At 42.5% G+C, this 14,919-nt stretch overlaps 1 protein-coding gene across 1 annotated transcript in view; it reads right to left on the reverse strand.

The window, feature by feature from the left end:
• VSNL1 (visinin like 1) overlaps nt 1–14,919 on the reverse strand; it is a 138,927-nt gene that overhangs the window by 61,381 nt on the left and 62,627 nt on the right. The window contains exon 2 of the mRNA XM_066597008.1: nt 13,736–13,904. Within this exon, the coding sequence (XP_066453105.1) occupies nt 13,736–13,897 (162 nt within the window). The 5' untranslated portion in view covers nt 13,898–13,904. The remainder of the gene's footprint in view (nt 1–13,735; nt 13,905–14,919) is intronic.

Genomic DNA, 14,919 nt, shown 5'->3' on the forward strand with positions numbered 1-14,919 from the left:
TGAATGCAGCCGCACACAGGCGTATTTGTGCACGCAAAATTTGCACGTGCAATACACAGAAAATCGAATCCATTGATATCAATGGGTTTGCTCACAGTTTTTGTGCGCGCGAAACAATAGGACATGCTTTATTTTCCTGCGCTTTTGCTGTCTATAGGGGGTGCGCAAATGTGGACTACGCTACACAAACCGTGGGGAAAAGAATATAAATCCGGATGGGGGGTGTTGTGCACGCATATGAACAGGCTCTGCAAGCGCATAAAAGTACAGTACTTTGCGTAGAGCAGTGCGCAAATCAACCTAATTCATTGCGCTGAAGCAGGACACGAATTGCGTATACCGCAAGCGGTAGAAAAGTCACGGTATGTTCTATTTTACCGCGGAATCTGCGTGGACGGCCTCCATTCATGTCAGTTGAGGCATGTGACCCACAGCCGATATGCGAATAACATTGTGTATGGGCTGCGGGTGCTTGTGTTATCGCTAAGCGACGGCGCCAGAAATACAAACAAACAAAAAATCTATACTGCGCATGACCGTCTGTGAGCCTCCGCGGTCATACGCAATACAGTAAAGTGCCGTACGCAGAGTCATAAATCGCTCCGTCTAAAAGAACCCTGAGATGGGAATACCACGAAGAGGGTTCTATGGGAACTATGCAGTTTTTGTAACTCCCATGAAAGTCAGTTGGAGTTCGGAAAGCAATGAGCTGCACTGTTTCCACGGGTCTTGAGGTACAGAAACAAGGTGGCTTGCACAGCATCACTGTTTGTTACTCCCATTGACTTCTATGAGAGTTATGGAAAGAGTTATGCAGGGCGCTCAGCCATCTCCGTCCTCCTGACTATCTCTGGCCATTGCATTCAGAGTATTTGGGGACGGTGGAGCTTTTAATGTAAGGGGCTCAGATGATGTTTTCTTTGGAAGGTATAAGGGCGACCTCTACTGGCCGTCTTACATCACTGCATTTTATGTATGGAGTGCCCGTGTATTACTGGATCAGGTGGGGTGACTGGAGGACTGGGGATTATAGAGAGCTGCAGGGCTCAGTGTGTTCGGGCCTGTAAATACAGCCTAACACATGCAAATTTAGCAGCTGATTTGACTGGGGATTTTTGGAGAAATCCACCAATATATTGCGGATTGCGTCCCGTTCATTGACAAACTTTTGCATCAACAAAGTTTTTTTACAGATGTCATCAAAGTAGTACCAGATTGTTGTAGAAATTGGCAGTATTCATCACTAAACACTGTATTTGGTGTATTAATAAGCATACGAGGGGGGGTTGTTCACAAAAAAACTAGAATATACGGCATGGGATACAGTTATTTACAATGGTAAGTGAGGCACGCAAACGTAAGCAGTAGTATGACTGGCGTATATATTGGGCATAAAAACAAGTGCAAACGGAATGCGGTAATACGCAGACAGTAGCAACTATTTACTGCTTTAGGCTAGTATCTCACGGCCAAGCGCCATGAAACTTGGCCCGATATCGCGCTCATGCGATGTTCCCGTGGATGCGACGCATTTTTGTGTCAATAACGCTCCCATCACTTCAGGTAAAGTAGCGATTCTCCGGCGCAGCTGAAAGAATTGGCAAATGTTTTCCATTGTTTTCAATGTGTGTACATCGTACGTCCTGCAATGTGTTTTCCGACCCTGTTGAAAATAATGCGCACGGAACGCCGAATTATAGGACATGCCCCATTTCGCGGAACAAAATGCATGTGACAAATACACGCATGTGAACGACCCCATTGAAGTCAATAAGTTTTATTCACTGCAAGTCGATACTGCATAGTGTGCGTGTACCCGAAGGCCACCTTCCCACGGCGGTGAAAATCGTGTGGGATTGGTGCGTTACGAGACTCTCGCACGAATATGAACCCTATTCTTTTGAATGGGGTCATACTCATGAGCAAGTTATTCCCGTGGCACAGAAAACAAATCACGGCACGTCCTATGTTTTGGGCATTCCTTTGGATGCCTCCCATCACCCATTGTTTTCAATGGGGGTGGCACACATCGCACGGGATGCCAGCTGCACACGAGTGCGACGCAATGCAGGATTTACCCACTGAAAACAATGGGGAACCCTCAACGATCCTAAAAGCCGCGGCGAAAGATCGCTACTTCCCTGAAGTGATGCGAGGCGGTTTTAACACAAAAACGCCTCTCATCCACGGGGACATCGCACGTTGGCGAGCACGATATTGGGCGAGAAACGCGGCCCGATATCGCGCTTATCATTGAGCGTTTTACCTGTGGATGTGAAGGCGTTTTTCATGCAAAAACGCCTCGCATCACTTCTGTGGAATTGCGATCCGCCGTCGTTGGTTTTACAAGTGCAATTCCTTCGCATTGTTTTCAGTGGGAAACATTTCATCGCACATGCGTGCACGACACGGCGTGCGATGTGTTTGATTTTCCCATTGAAAGCAATGGACGATGCGTTCCGAGGGACAGGAAATAATAGGACGTGCGGCGATTGTTTACCTCACAACATCGCTCATGTGTATGGCTCCATTCAAAAGGATGGAGTTCATATTTGTGCGAGTTTTGTGCCTCTCACAACACACAAAACTGGCGCGAGATTCTGGCTTGTGTGAATGAAGCCTCAGTGATGAGATGAAGCCCCTCTCTGCTGGAAGAGACCTCCCTCCATGTATTTATAACACTGATGCTCCTCATCGTGAAGCAATGAGGAAGCGGTCATTACCGGGCCATCTCCTCTCATCACTTAGGTGGCCTCTTCAAACGCTCTTGAAGTCTCCTGCTTACTAAGAGTGCGCTGCGCAGTCCGGACGGCAGTCATGTGGCAGATAGGAAACAGGGGAGGCCAATATTTGGTGTGTCTCTGACTAATAGGAACACAAACATGGCATGCTGGTATATAGGGACATGGCTTCTGGGGTCTAATATATATATACATTTCAGCCTGACGTGGTGGTTTGTAAACAGAACGACTCTGCCAATCACAGCGCAGCTTTTATTTCTTATACTGCTAAGGTAAAGTGAAAGCTGCGCTGTGATTGGTTGATATTTCTTATACTGCTGAGGTAAAATGAAAGCTGCGCTGTGGTTGGTTGCTATTTCTTATACTGCTGAGGGAGAAAGTGATCAAAACCTCGTATGGCACAACAATTGGTGCTATTCTACGCGGTGTTATGCCGCAGCTATTAGGTTCTATTGAACCTTATAGCTCAATGTTCACACTGCGGAATTCCACAGCGTGAAACAAACCACAGCATGTTCTAATTGCTCCAGGAATACGTGCAGCCAGCTTCCATTGTAGTCAATGGAAGCCGTCCGTCACGCTATACTTCCGCTGTGTGAATATGAGTCCTCGCCCACCGCTGGCCACATCATCCCACACTGCCGGCGCGTCACGCGATGTACAGCGCATACGCGCCAGTCCCGCCATGTGGGATGCATACAGCGGATTCAGAGAGGTAAGTATGGTGTCTTTGGGGGGCGCGATGACGGACTCCGCTGTGATATTCCGCTGGCGGAGCCCGTCATGGCCGTGGGTATGAGGCCTTAAAAAGTACAATTGTTGACAAAAAAAATGTTAGGGATCTTTGCCTGCAGCAATAAACAAAACATACATTATTTATTTATTTATTTTTTTAAGTGTGAAAAGGTTGCAAACAAATACATAAATGCGGCAGAATTAATTGGACATATTAGTTATTCTGCACGGTGAACGCCATTAAAAATAAATAAATGCAGATTTTGGTTATCCTGCCTCTAGAAGAAAATGGAATAAAAGCCATCAAAATGTTATATGAAATTGGATAAATGAAGACTAAAGGGTCATCCGGCAAAACCCCGGCCCTCATGGAGCTCCGGCGATGGAAACATAAAAATGCTACACAAAAGCAAATCTTAAAAAAAAATGTTTTCTGTGTACAAAAACAGCAATACAGAGAAAACGGTATAAACTTGGTGTCGCCAGTTTTTTTTCCCAATCCCCCTAAAAAAATTAATAAAAATTACACAATACATTCTATGTATCCAAAAATGATCGAAAACACAACTTGTCCTGCAAAAAATAGCTCTCATATGGCTATATCGCGGAACAATTAAAAAGTTCTGGCTCCTGGAAAGCAATGATGAAAAAAAAAACGGACGAATTAGTTGGGCGCAAACAGGCTTCGTCACTAAGGGGTTAAAGTGTATGGGATCGCGTAAGAACGCAGCAAATATGCAGTTGCATGCGTATTCACTGTTTTTTTTTAAGCATCTTGTCTCATGCAGTCAATATGGATGTCACAAATGTGCATTTGCAAAAAAATATGTCCTTGCCAACGAGGCCTAAATATTGCATGTGTGAACCGTGGCAGTTTTGCGATGTGATGTCTTAAATACGTGAAGCACCCGTGGGAGCTCTACCGCTTTAACTGCATCGCAAAACTGCAACGATTTACAGTAAAATACGTACACGTACAGCTTTTAGAATGCGGTTTCGACTTTTAATCCACATTTAAAATTCTGCCAAACCGCAATGAAAACGTGGTAAAACCACCGCGTGGAAATCCAGACCGAGTCAGTAACACATCAATTCTTAAAATGTCTCCGTTTATTTTGGATGCAGAATTGCAGAAATGTCAATGTTCCTAAGTCTGGTAGTTTTACTATTTCCTGCCCACTGCTATATTTGGCTGTGTAACACCAATGATGCTTATTTTATACGAGCTAACGCCATTCCAATGAGCAGCGGACTGTGCAAACACCATCTTGCTACAACACGCTGCAGATGGTCAGCAAATTAAATAAAAAACAAAAACTTACTTGCTAAAAATACGATCAGAGCGCACAGAATGAACAACGTCAGTACAAGATGCATACTGTATGACAGGGAACTGAGAGTCGGACATAAAGCACCGTGTAAAAGTTTTAGGCACTTTTATCACTGTGGCCAAAATGCTACAAAAGTAGGAATTTTTTTTACAAAAATTAAAGTCGTCTGATTGACTCCACATTTTTTTATAGAACAGGAAAACATCCAGCCAATGTCATTAAGAAGAACAAGGAGTCCTGGAAGTGATGATATGGCCCCGCAGAGCTCTGATCTCAACATCACTGAGTCTGTCTGGAATAACATGAACGCACTGGCGTAACTATAGGGGATGCAGTTGCACCCAGGCCCAGGAGCCTCTTGGTGGCCCATAAGACCTCTTTTCTCCATATAGGGAGCCCAGTACTATGAATAAAGCATTATAGTTGGGGGCCCTGTTACGGGCTTTGCATTGGGGCCCAGGAGCTTCAAGTTATGCCTCTGCATGAACGATTCGAGGAAGTCTACATCCACAGAAGATCTGTGATTAGTTCTCCAACATATTTTGGGTAGCCTTCCTGCTGAGTTCCTTCAAAAGCTGTTTGCACGTGTGCCTAGAAGAATTGATGCTGTTTTGTAGGTACTGGCGTCACTAAAGGCTGGTCACACTAAATATTGATGTGATTTACATTTCTCTTTTGTTCATTCGCATAGTATTTTGTTAACTCACCAAAAAACTATTAACACTACTAGTTTTGAAAGCATTCTCACTGTGTATTGTAGCGGCCATGTTATTATACTAATTGCGTACCAAAGCTCATCACGCCAAACAAATGCTCATGGCGCAACTAACGGTTTAACTTTTGCTACATCTGTATACCTCACCTAGCTAGAGGAGCAACCTGTAGCTCCTGGACTCCGATACAAAACACCCGTATTACTGCGCACCATACTGGCATCTTATTGTATGGCATTGGGTGCCACATGGACACCAGGGTCCGAGTACGACAGCTGCCTCTACACTCTCTATATATACAGGGTATCTGCACCTGGGTATTGTCAGCATCTATATAATTTTAATCCTGTGACTCAACACGTAGTGATAGTCAGAGATTACCGGAGAAAAAGCTAAACTGATGGCTTGGTGGTGAGTCACTGACTCAAGAGTACAAAGAGCGGAATACAACAGACTCATTTTAATTCTGAAGCCCAGATAATGTACGTAGGTGGAGAGCTGCATCTAGGTCGTCATTGAATAAACTAGGCTGCGTTTTCTGTTTATCAAAGCAATGCAGTCAAGAGCTCTCATTAGATTTTTTTGTATTTCTTGTGTGTACTTCAGCAAGTCCTAATTGCAACCCACATGCTAGTCGTCCACTTCCGATCCGTTGCCAAAGAGAATTTCAAAATAATACTCGGGATATATTGTACCTTACAGGGGTAAGGTTTCTTGCATTATCAGTACTACCGGTAATAAAAATACATTGCACTACAACATTGTTACCACCATTAGGTAATGGCCACTTTAGGTCTTTGGCATGCCAGAAATTGACAGTTGGGAAGACCTTTGTGATTGATCTCCATATACAAGGAATCATTTTGTCTTCTCCGATGGGACAAAATTACTAATAATAAACTAACAATGCTGCGCATTACTGTTCCTTCACATTGACGTTGAGTACATCTAAACACTGAAGTCAATAACTGGCTTCAGCAGTCATGTGAGGAGTCGGCATGTTACCCATGCATTGCCAACTGTGAGGAGCAGCATAATGGCAGTGCTGGAGTGGCGAGTGAATGAAAGGGTGAGTAATGCTTCTTATTTTAGAACATTCTCAACTTGTTTCTGAGTTTTTGGGGGTCCCAGTACACCACAATAAACAGCAAGATTTGGGGATTGCGAGAAAGGAAATAAGAGGTTCATCTTTTGGTTATAACGTGGTGAAGGCCAAGAGAGCTAGACCCATCCTTTAACTCTAGTGAAGTAGAAGCTCCCATGTAGCAAATTGTTCACTTTTGATGTATCTCTCACCTATAGGTATCTATTCAGTCATTTCCAGACTCACATAGAGCTCAGATGGAGTATAGATAGAGTAAAGGAGGTACCACAGAAGGGAATAAAATTAAGGTCTTTCTTATGGTGTTGGGTAGTATTGAGCAAACTTTTCAAAAGTTTGGTTCGGCCAGTTTGGTGACTTTTGCCAAAAAGTTTTGTTCGGTCTGAATTAGTTCCAACAGAAAGCAGAGATTCACCCATACCCCTAAAACTGGTGTATAATACTGTCTAAAAGCCACAAAAACACCGTATAACACTCTTTGGTCACTTGGAAGTGTATCGTAGTACTTTCTAGCTGTTTTTAAGGTAAAGTTAAAGAAGAAGAAACAGGTGAGGACAAAAAAAAAAAAAAGAAAAGGAAGAGGCAGAAGAATAAGACGGAAGAGGAGGAGGAAAAGGATGGAGAAGAGGAATACGAAGAAGGAAAAGGAAGAGGAGAAAAAGGAAAAAGACATTTTAGTGAGTGTGGTCGAGATGAACCGCCTGGGGTTCAGGTTCACGCTGAACCAAACTTTCAGCAATTCACTCAACACTCAGCATTAGTGTTGGGTAATGTCATACACATTAAATGAAGTCAGAACCCAAAAGTATAACACAATGATCTGATAATATCACTATATACATCAGCATCCACATATAATAATAAACATAAAATACCAAAAGGCATTTGTTACCATCACTTCCAAACAGAATGCACAGAGAGTTTATTTTTGGTAGAATAGATCACAAGTTACAGAAATGGTGATGATGATTTCCATGGCCATTGTGATTGCAGGAGCTGTAGCTGACTCATAATCATCAGTGCCGAAAAAGTCTAACTTGTGATACATTCAAGGAGAGCAACCAACATTAATCTCTTTGTATTCTGTAAGGTAATGCCGTTTAAGACACAAGGGCCTTCAGGTTGTTTTCCCTCTCATCCCCTTTCCATGGGCAAATTCTTCCTTCCCTAGTTTTATAATACTGCTGTGCAGAGAGTTCACTGATTTTCACCATCTAAGAGCCTTCTTGACTGGACCCTCTCTCAACATGGGTCCCATAGCAGCCACATAGTCCACCTCTATGGTACATATACGCTTGAAGTTCAAGAAGGAGAATATCTCAAAAATTAGGGCACAGTATTTATTTTTCCTGCTGCTTGGCTAAATGATCTATTGAGATTTGTTATTGTCAAAAAATATTCTTAGGGTGAATATATTTAAGTGAGTTAAATACTTGATTTTCATAAAAATGAGAAAAAGTCCTAAGCATTTTAAAAATGGCATGGCCACCCGCTGGTTGCTTGTGGGGATATAAACCGCACATTCTACAGTACTGACCTTTTGGTTGCTTGTAGCTCTTCGTGTTGTTTGCTATTAGTCAGTGTCATACAAGGCAGAATACAAACGCAACATGGTTTATTCTAGAAGTCTTAGGCTGGGACTAGATACTGCTGCTCTCCAAAAATCTGACAGATAATCATGGAAATAGTTTTGCTTACTGGATTGGAATGTAGAGGAGTGCGAAGAGGGAATTTCTGCCCAAAACAATTCATCGGAATTCACCTTTGCATTTAGCCAACATTCCAGGTTGCGTCAAACGACATATAAATCATATGACACCTAAGATAAGCTGAGTATGAAAACAAAAAAACAAATATGCCCTCCTACTGGTCCTCCTCACCTGCCTACTCATGTTAGTGCTGAGTTTTGGTTCTTCCTGGCTTAAGCAAGGTACCAGCACTATTCAATGTTTGCAACATTAGTGGAAAAGGGAGATAAGTTTATTGACACCACTACATCTGACATCTGTGTGCCGAGGAAGAGGTCAAGGGTACCTTGGAAGGTGTTGCTATTTCAAATCATCAAGTCATCATTATCCTGTAGTCTAATTCAATAAAGGTGCATTTACTATGTACTTTGACTGGAAACTATTTCTTTTTCTACATATAATGTGAGTGAATTGGTGGAGGTAAGTGAATAATTTTCTCCTTGTTTTCGCCTCCAGTGTCTGTAATAAAAGACAGGCAGCATATAAGCAATGTGGTTTCAAGTAACGTGTTGTCCTATGTGATCTAGTAAAATTATTATTTTGGCCAACAACTATAGTGTAAAAGCATAGGTAGCATGGAGGAAGACCATGTGGTTGGTGTAGAGCCCTTGGATGGAGGGTTTGTCCTCATCCATTATTTTAATGGGTATTGAGAACTTGTACATGGATCCCCTCTCCAGAGGCCTTATCAAGATAATGGGTAATCAACCCAAGGATCATAGAAAGGAAGTGGTTGTGTAAACCAGCATCTTTGCTATGGAGTCCCTTTCCTGTATATGTTCCTTTCCTCAAGACCTCGCTACCAACATTGAAGTCTTCAAATAAGCAAAAATTACCAATATTGAAGCCATACTATTGAAGACAGAATTATACTGGGCAGGACATATCCCCAGGATGGAAAATCAGAATTTGCCAAAGATTGTGTTATATAGTAAGATTAGTACGGGACATGATAATAGAGGGGCACCAAAGAAGAGGTGTAAGGATTCTCTGAAGAAGTCCTTTGACGTCTGCCATATTGGTCTACTCTAGTGTCTGATCGCAAAGCTTGGAGGTGCATCACTTACCAAGCTGTTCCTTCTTTTGAGAACAGGCTTACAAGGTTGCAGAAGAAGAAACCTAGAAAGAACCGATATTTTCCCTGCAAACGCTGTGGGCGCATCTGCCTTTCTCGAATTGGACTTGCCAGCCATCAGCAAGTCTGTAGTAGATGTGGACAGCCCCGTACTTAAATCTTCGTTCGCGAAGCCAAGCCATACTTCTTTTCTCACAACATATAATAATTTACTAGTGGAAGCAGACAGGAATATTTGGATGGAAAAGGGGCCTTCACCTTCAAAGCTATATTTAGTTTTTATAGAGGACGGAAAGTGGTCAGACTTTTGATGTGTAGCCAGAAAAACAGTGTAATGTCCTTGGAATTAAGTCACTGTTGTCAACAATATAAGTAACGTGTGAAAGGCAGAAAAGTAATGCATTACCAAAATGTATTTAATTTAGAAAAGGACGAGTTAGCAAGATGTTCACGGACGTAATTATACTGAGGTTTTCACTTATATAAACGGTAAATTTCAAATCCATGTAATTAAACTTTTTTTATTTATTGCTCAATTATTTACTTTGGACTAATCACAGGATTTATTTTTCTGTAAAGTTAGGATACATATTTTAATGTCAGCACTTTTGTGGGTTTTTATAGCATTCTATTCCTGCTGGAAGCTATAGCTGCTTTACTCAGCTTGTGGGAGGGCCAGCTTGTTTGTCTGCTTGTTTCTAACCCTGTGCAGGCTGTAATGTAACCTGAACAGAATATCTTGACTTGCAAACTATCATTGTGGTCTCTCTCTGGTACAGGGTTTGAGAACATAGATATGCTATGGCTTTGACAAGTGGATGGGGCATTGTCCAGGTAAAGCAAGTCCAGGAAAAGTCATTTCACTCATGCTACATTACCAATGACTAATACAACTTACAGGGGTTAGCCAGCCAATAAACAGCAATGTAGATTTTGCAGCTTTGACTCCTTTACTTGTTTGAGACAATGCTGCAATATTCTTACTACTAAACATGGGTGTCTATTAGCTCCTGTAAGCTCAGTAAACAAAACTTACGGGTTCATGGGTGCTGACACACTGAATCCGGGAATGTGAGTATTATACTTTCCTTCCCGCCATTACCTCACGGTGTGCTGTAAAAGCTGTCTAATACATTCTGCGGACTACATGGCATGCGCATAGAATGAGACAACTAGTCCTCTCATTCTATATGCACACTAAGTAGGCCATTGGATGCATTCAGGGGGGACTTTGACAGCCCATAGCAGGGGAACAACTGGAAAGGTAAGAATAAAACCAGACCCGGTGTGTCAACTCCTATGAGCTCATAAATTTAGTTTACAGAGCTTATAGAAGCTGATAAGTTCCCTTTAAATTATTGTTTGACTTAAACCCAATGTCTACGGGCGGATTTGATTTACATAATCCACGCGGGGCACCCGAAAATCAAGCCGCCCATATGGAAACATGGGCGTCCGCAAATTAATTAAGGCATGATGATTTGATTTGTGGACCTCTTGGATCGGAAAACAAATCACAACTTGCTTCATTTCTGTGCGGTTCCTGCACGGACGGCTTCCATTGAAGTCAAGGGAAGCCATCCGATACGCGTCCCGTACACAGCGGACACTGAAAGAAAGCAGGATTCCGCGGGAAAGCAGGAGATTTGAAAATAAAAAATCTGTACTGTGCATGTCTGACGGCGAGCTGTGCGGACCATCTGCGGTACAGAAAACCCGTAAGCACAGAGGCCCCCGTGGATGCCGCCGCCTGCCCGCATAGGTATGCAGTGTCCTCGGCCACGGGCAGGGTGGGATTCTGCTGCGAACTCAACCCGTCCGTGCACATGAAGCCTTTTTGAACTTATTTTTAAATACTCTACTAGGGAACAGAAAGGGACTTCCCATTCAGAACTTATTAGCGAGAACACAAAGTGGCTACAAAGAGCGTCTCTTGCTCTGGAGTACCAGTCCATATGTGGAGACGCTGCGGAGAGATTAAACACTTACTACTGGGTACTTTCACAGATCACAGTTGTTAGCACAGCAGGACACCCTATGACAAGATGATTGCTGGAAGGAAATTCCAAAGCGAACAAACCTTTTAAAAAGTAATTCCACTGAGTGTATTTATAATAACATGCAAAGTGCTTTTCGGTGAGCTAAAGTTAAGCAAACTCAAATGTGTTATGCGCTGTACAAAGTGTGGGCAGCATTAATGAGGTAACTGGATAACCCACATCTTAAAATATCCAGAATGAGTTATTCTGTGGTACAATCCATGGATCCATCTGTGCATCTCTGAATAGACATGGCAGATGTTCAAAATTACAGAAGAGCTGTGAAGAACCCATTTCTAAGTTACTGGTTCTTAGATATACAGCTGCCTATGACTGATTTGTCATCACTCTGCGTGAGGAATAAGTGCGGACACCATCAGGATATAGAAACACTTGCCAAACATCACCCACGAGAACAGGAGGTTTAAAGGGACACTAAGGCTAACTTCACACTGGCCCCATATGGCACTCCCCACCATGTGAAAACAGCCTCACATTACTTCGGGGAAGAGTCAATCCTCCTACCGTGGCTGTCAGCCGTGGCAGAGGATCGCAGAGTTTCTCCCATTGCTTTCAATGGGAGACCTCACGATGCTGCCTCCGGTCCCATTGAAAACAATGTGTGCTGCGATGTGAGAGGATGCAGAAAGATAGAACATGCTGTAATTTGTTTCCTGCATCGCTTTGCGGCGCCATGCAGGCAACATCGCTCATGTGCATGAAGTTCATATTTATGCATCTTGCATCGCACAAATCTTGCGTAATTTTCATGTCCGTGTGAAGCAATATTGGCTGGGGAAAGTTGCTATTAGGCACGTTTTTTCCCTACAGCTGTTGTGAAATAAATGACTGTCCATTTAATGCATGACGTACCTTGTCCTTGTCCTCTTACAAAGTGCCTCTTTGTTCTGGCACATATAGGAGGGTCTTTAGGAAGGGACCATCTCTATGGTTCTAATAGAGCCCTTTAAAGGGTTTTTCCAGGCATTTACTATTGATGACCTATCCTGAGGATAGGTCATCAATAGTTGATTGGCGGGGGTCTGTCGATTGGGATAACTGACGATCATCTGATTCTCGGGCCCGCTGTCAATGCAGCCAAGCCGGACGTCTGCATTGGAAATGGAGCTAGAAGTGTAATAGAAGGCATCACTGCCATAGATTTCAATGGGAGCCTTCCAATTACACATCTGGCTTCTCACAGCAGTCTGACACAGAAGAGTGATAGAATGCATTACTCCCATTGATTTCTATTACACCATGTGGACGTCTGCCTCATCTGCACTAACAGCGAGTCAGACAATCAGCTGATCGGCAGGGGTCCCAAGCAACGGACCTTCACCAATCAACTAATGATGACCTGTTCTTAAGATAGGTCATCAATAGTAAATTTCCGGAAGACCCCTTTAAGGCTAGCTTTCCATGATGATTTCTGATTTCGGTAAAATCGACTCTGTCCCTCAACCTCAGTGTTTCCCTATTGGGGTGAAACTGCATGGCAATGCCAAATTTTTCAAAATGGATGGAAAATAATTGAGTAGATAGCAGCATCCAGCAATTTTGTCGTGACCATGCCGTAATTTAAAGGGGTTATCAAGGGCTGAAAGTTTTACTGTACATTTAGTGACTGGTTATAAAATAATATACTCACCTCTTTGCATGCCATCTAAGCACAGGATCATTGCAGCCATCGATTAGCCCTAACACTGGTTTAGAGTGCACTCGATTTTGCTACCCGAAAATGCCCATAAACATGGAGGGAAAGGGGGTCCCGAGCAGCAGTGCCTGAAACAGCTGTGGGTGGGAGCTATAGAGGTGAAATAGTTATTATTTTCGAACCAATCACTGCATATACAATAAAAATGTTCATCCTTACACAATCCCCAGATATGGAAAATATAAATGAAGCAGCATTACTGATTTTGAACTGCAAAGAAAAAAATAAAATTGGGTTAAGTGGACAGACGATAATATAGACTTAGAACTGCACGTGTACATTTTAGTTTACTAATAAGAATCTTGCCCTGAGAAGTTTGCCCAGAACATCTCGAGTGGTCTACAAGTGAACTGCAAAAAATAAAAAGCTGCTCAAGTGGAAGATGAAGTGTATCTGCCGTTGGGTACAAATCTCTTTGAGGTTCCTAAAAGCCACTTGTTTGGTTTCAGATCACACTGTGTCTCGGGTGGATGACTCATCCATCCATCTTTGGTGGGAAAAACAGGAAATGTGTCTCAAATATAAGTAACCTACCTTTACGTAGAGTTGCTGAAACTCATCAAGGTTGAGTCTTCCACTTGGACAGTCCTTAAGGAAACCTTTATACCACTGTTTCAGTTCATGTTCATTAAACTCTGTGCTCTTCACCAGATCCTCCATCACCTCAGGGGCAAGTTTGCTGTTCTGTTTACCCATTGTGACTCTAGACGAGAAAAAAAAAAATGGTTCAGGTTCTTTCACAACTACACACTTAGTACATTTGTACAGGAGTTCACTGTATATGACACTTTTATTGTTTTTGTCCTTTAGTGTAATTTACTTTGGATACTTCCAGTTTGGAATCAAGACTAGATTGAAATGATTACAAAAGGTTTAAACATAAAGGAGTCTCTCAGGTAATCTTTTCTGATATAGTTTTGGCCCCATGGGCCGAAACTATATACAATCAATATACTTACCGTGGCGGTGGACTGCCGTTTCGGCACTTCAGCACTATGGCATTTGGCTGGTGGCCAAAAGACCCGTTTACAGAATGTCACTATTGATGCCCCTATCGGGCCTTCTATTTGCTGTAGTGGTCACATGGGTACATAACCTACATGACCGCTTCAGGTCAAGTATACAAAAGACTGGAGGGGTGGGTGTGTTTTTTCATATATATATATATATATATATATATGACATCCCCCAGTGCCATCAATGTTAGTATAAATCAGATAACCCCTTTAAAGAGCAGTTTAAGAAGTGAAACAGCATGTCGCTGACTGGAATGTCCTTCCAAAGGCTGGTTTACACGGGCCGATGATCGTTCAAAGATCGCTCAAACCACAGTTTGAGTGACAGCTTTAAGTGTCATTTTGCATAAAGTATTAAGTAGCTACTCAGCTACTTAAATACCAATTAAGTGTGTAAATGAAGCCTTCTCTGAATGCAGTTAATAGCCGAAGGCTATCAGCGCTCCCCGTGGAGAACTACTGATAACGTTGACCAACGATTTTTAGTTTGCTTCAATTTAATGATCAGCTTTTTACAGTGCCCGAAAAGCGGACGATGGGCGCACATTTACACGCACCGATTATCGCTAAAATAATCGCTGATTAGTAATTTTTTTTGCGATCATCGCTCCGTGTAAATGGGCGCTAGGACTACATACAGGAAAGAGGTTTTTACCACAATAGGTATTTTTATGAAACACCCAAGAAATGCCTTAAATGTCT

Source organism: Eleutherodactylus coqui, chromosome 1 (assembly GCF_035609145.1).
Source record: "Eleutherodactylus coqui strain aEleCoq1 chromosome 1, aEleCoq1.hap1, whole genome shotgun sequence".
Classification (NCBI taxonomy): Eukaryota; Metazoa; Chordata; class Amphibia; order Anura; family Eleutherodactylidae; genus Eleutherodactylus; species Eleutherodactylus coqui.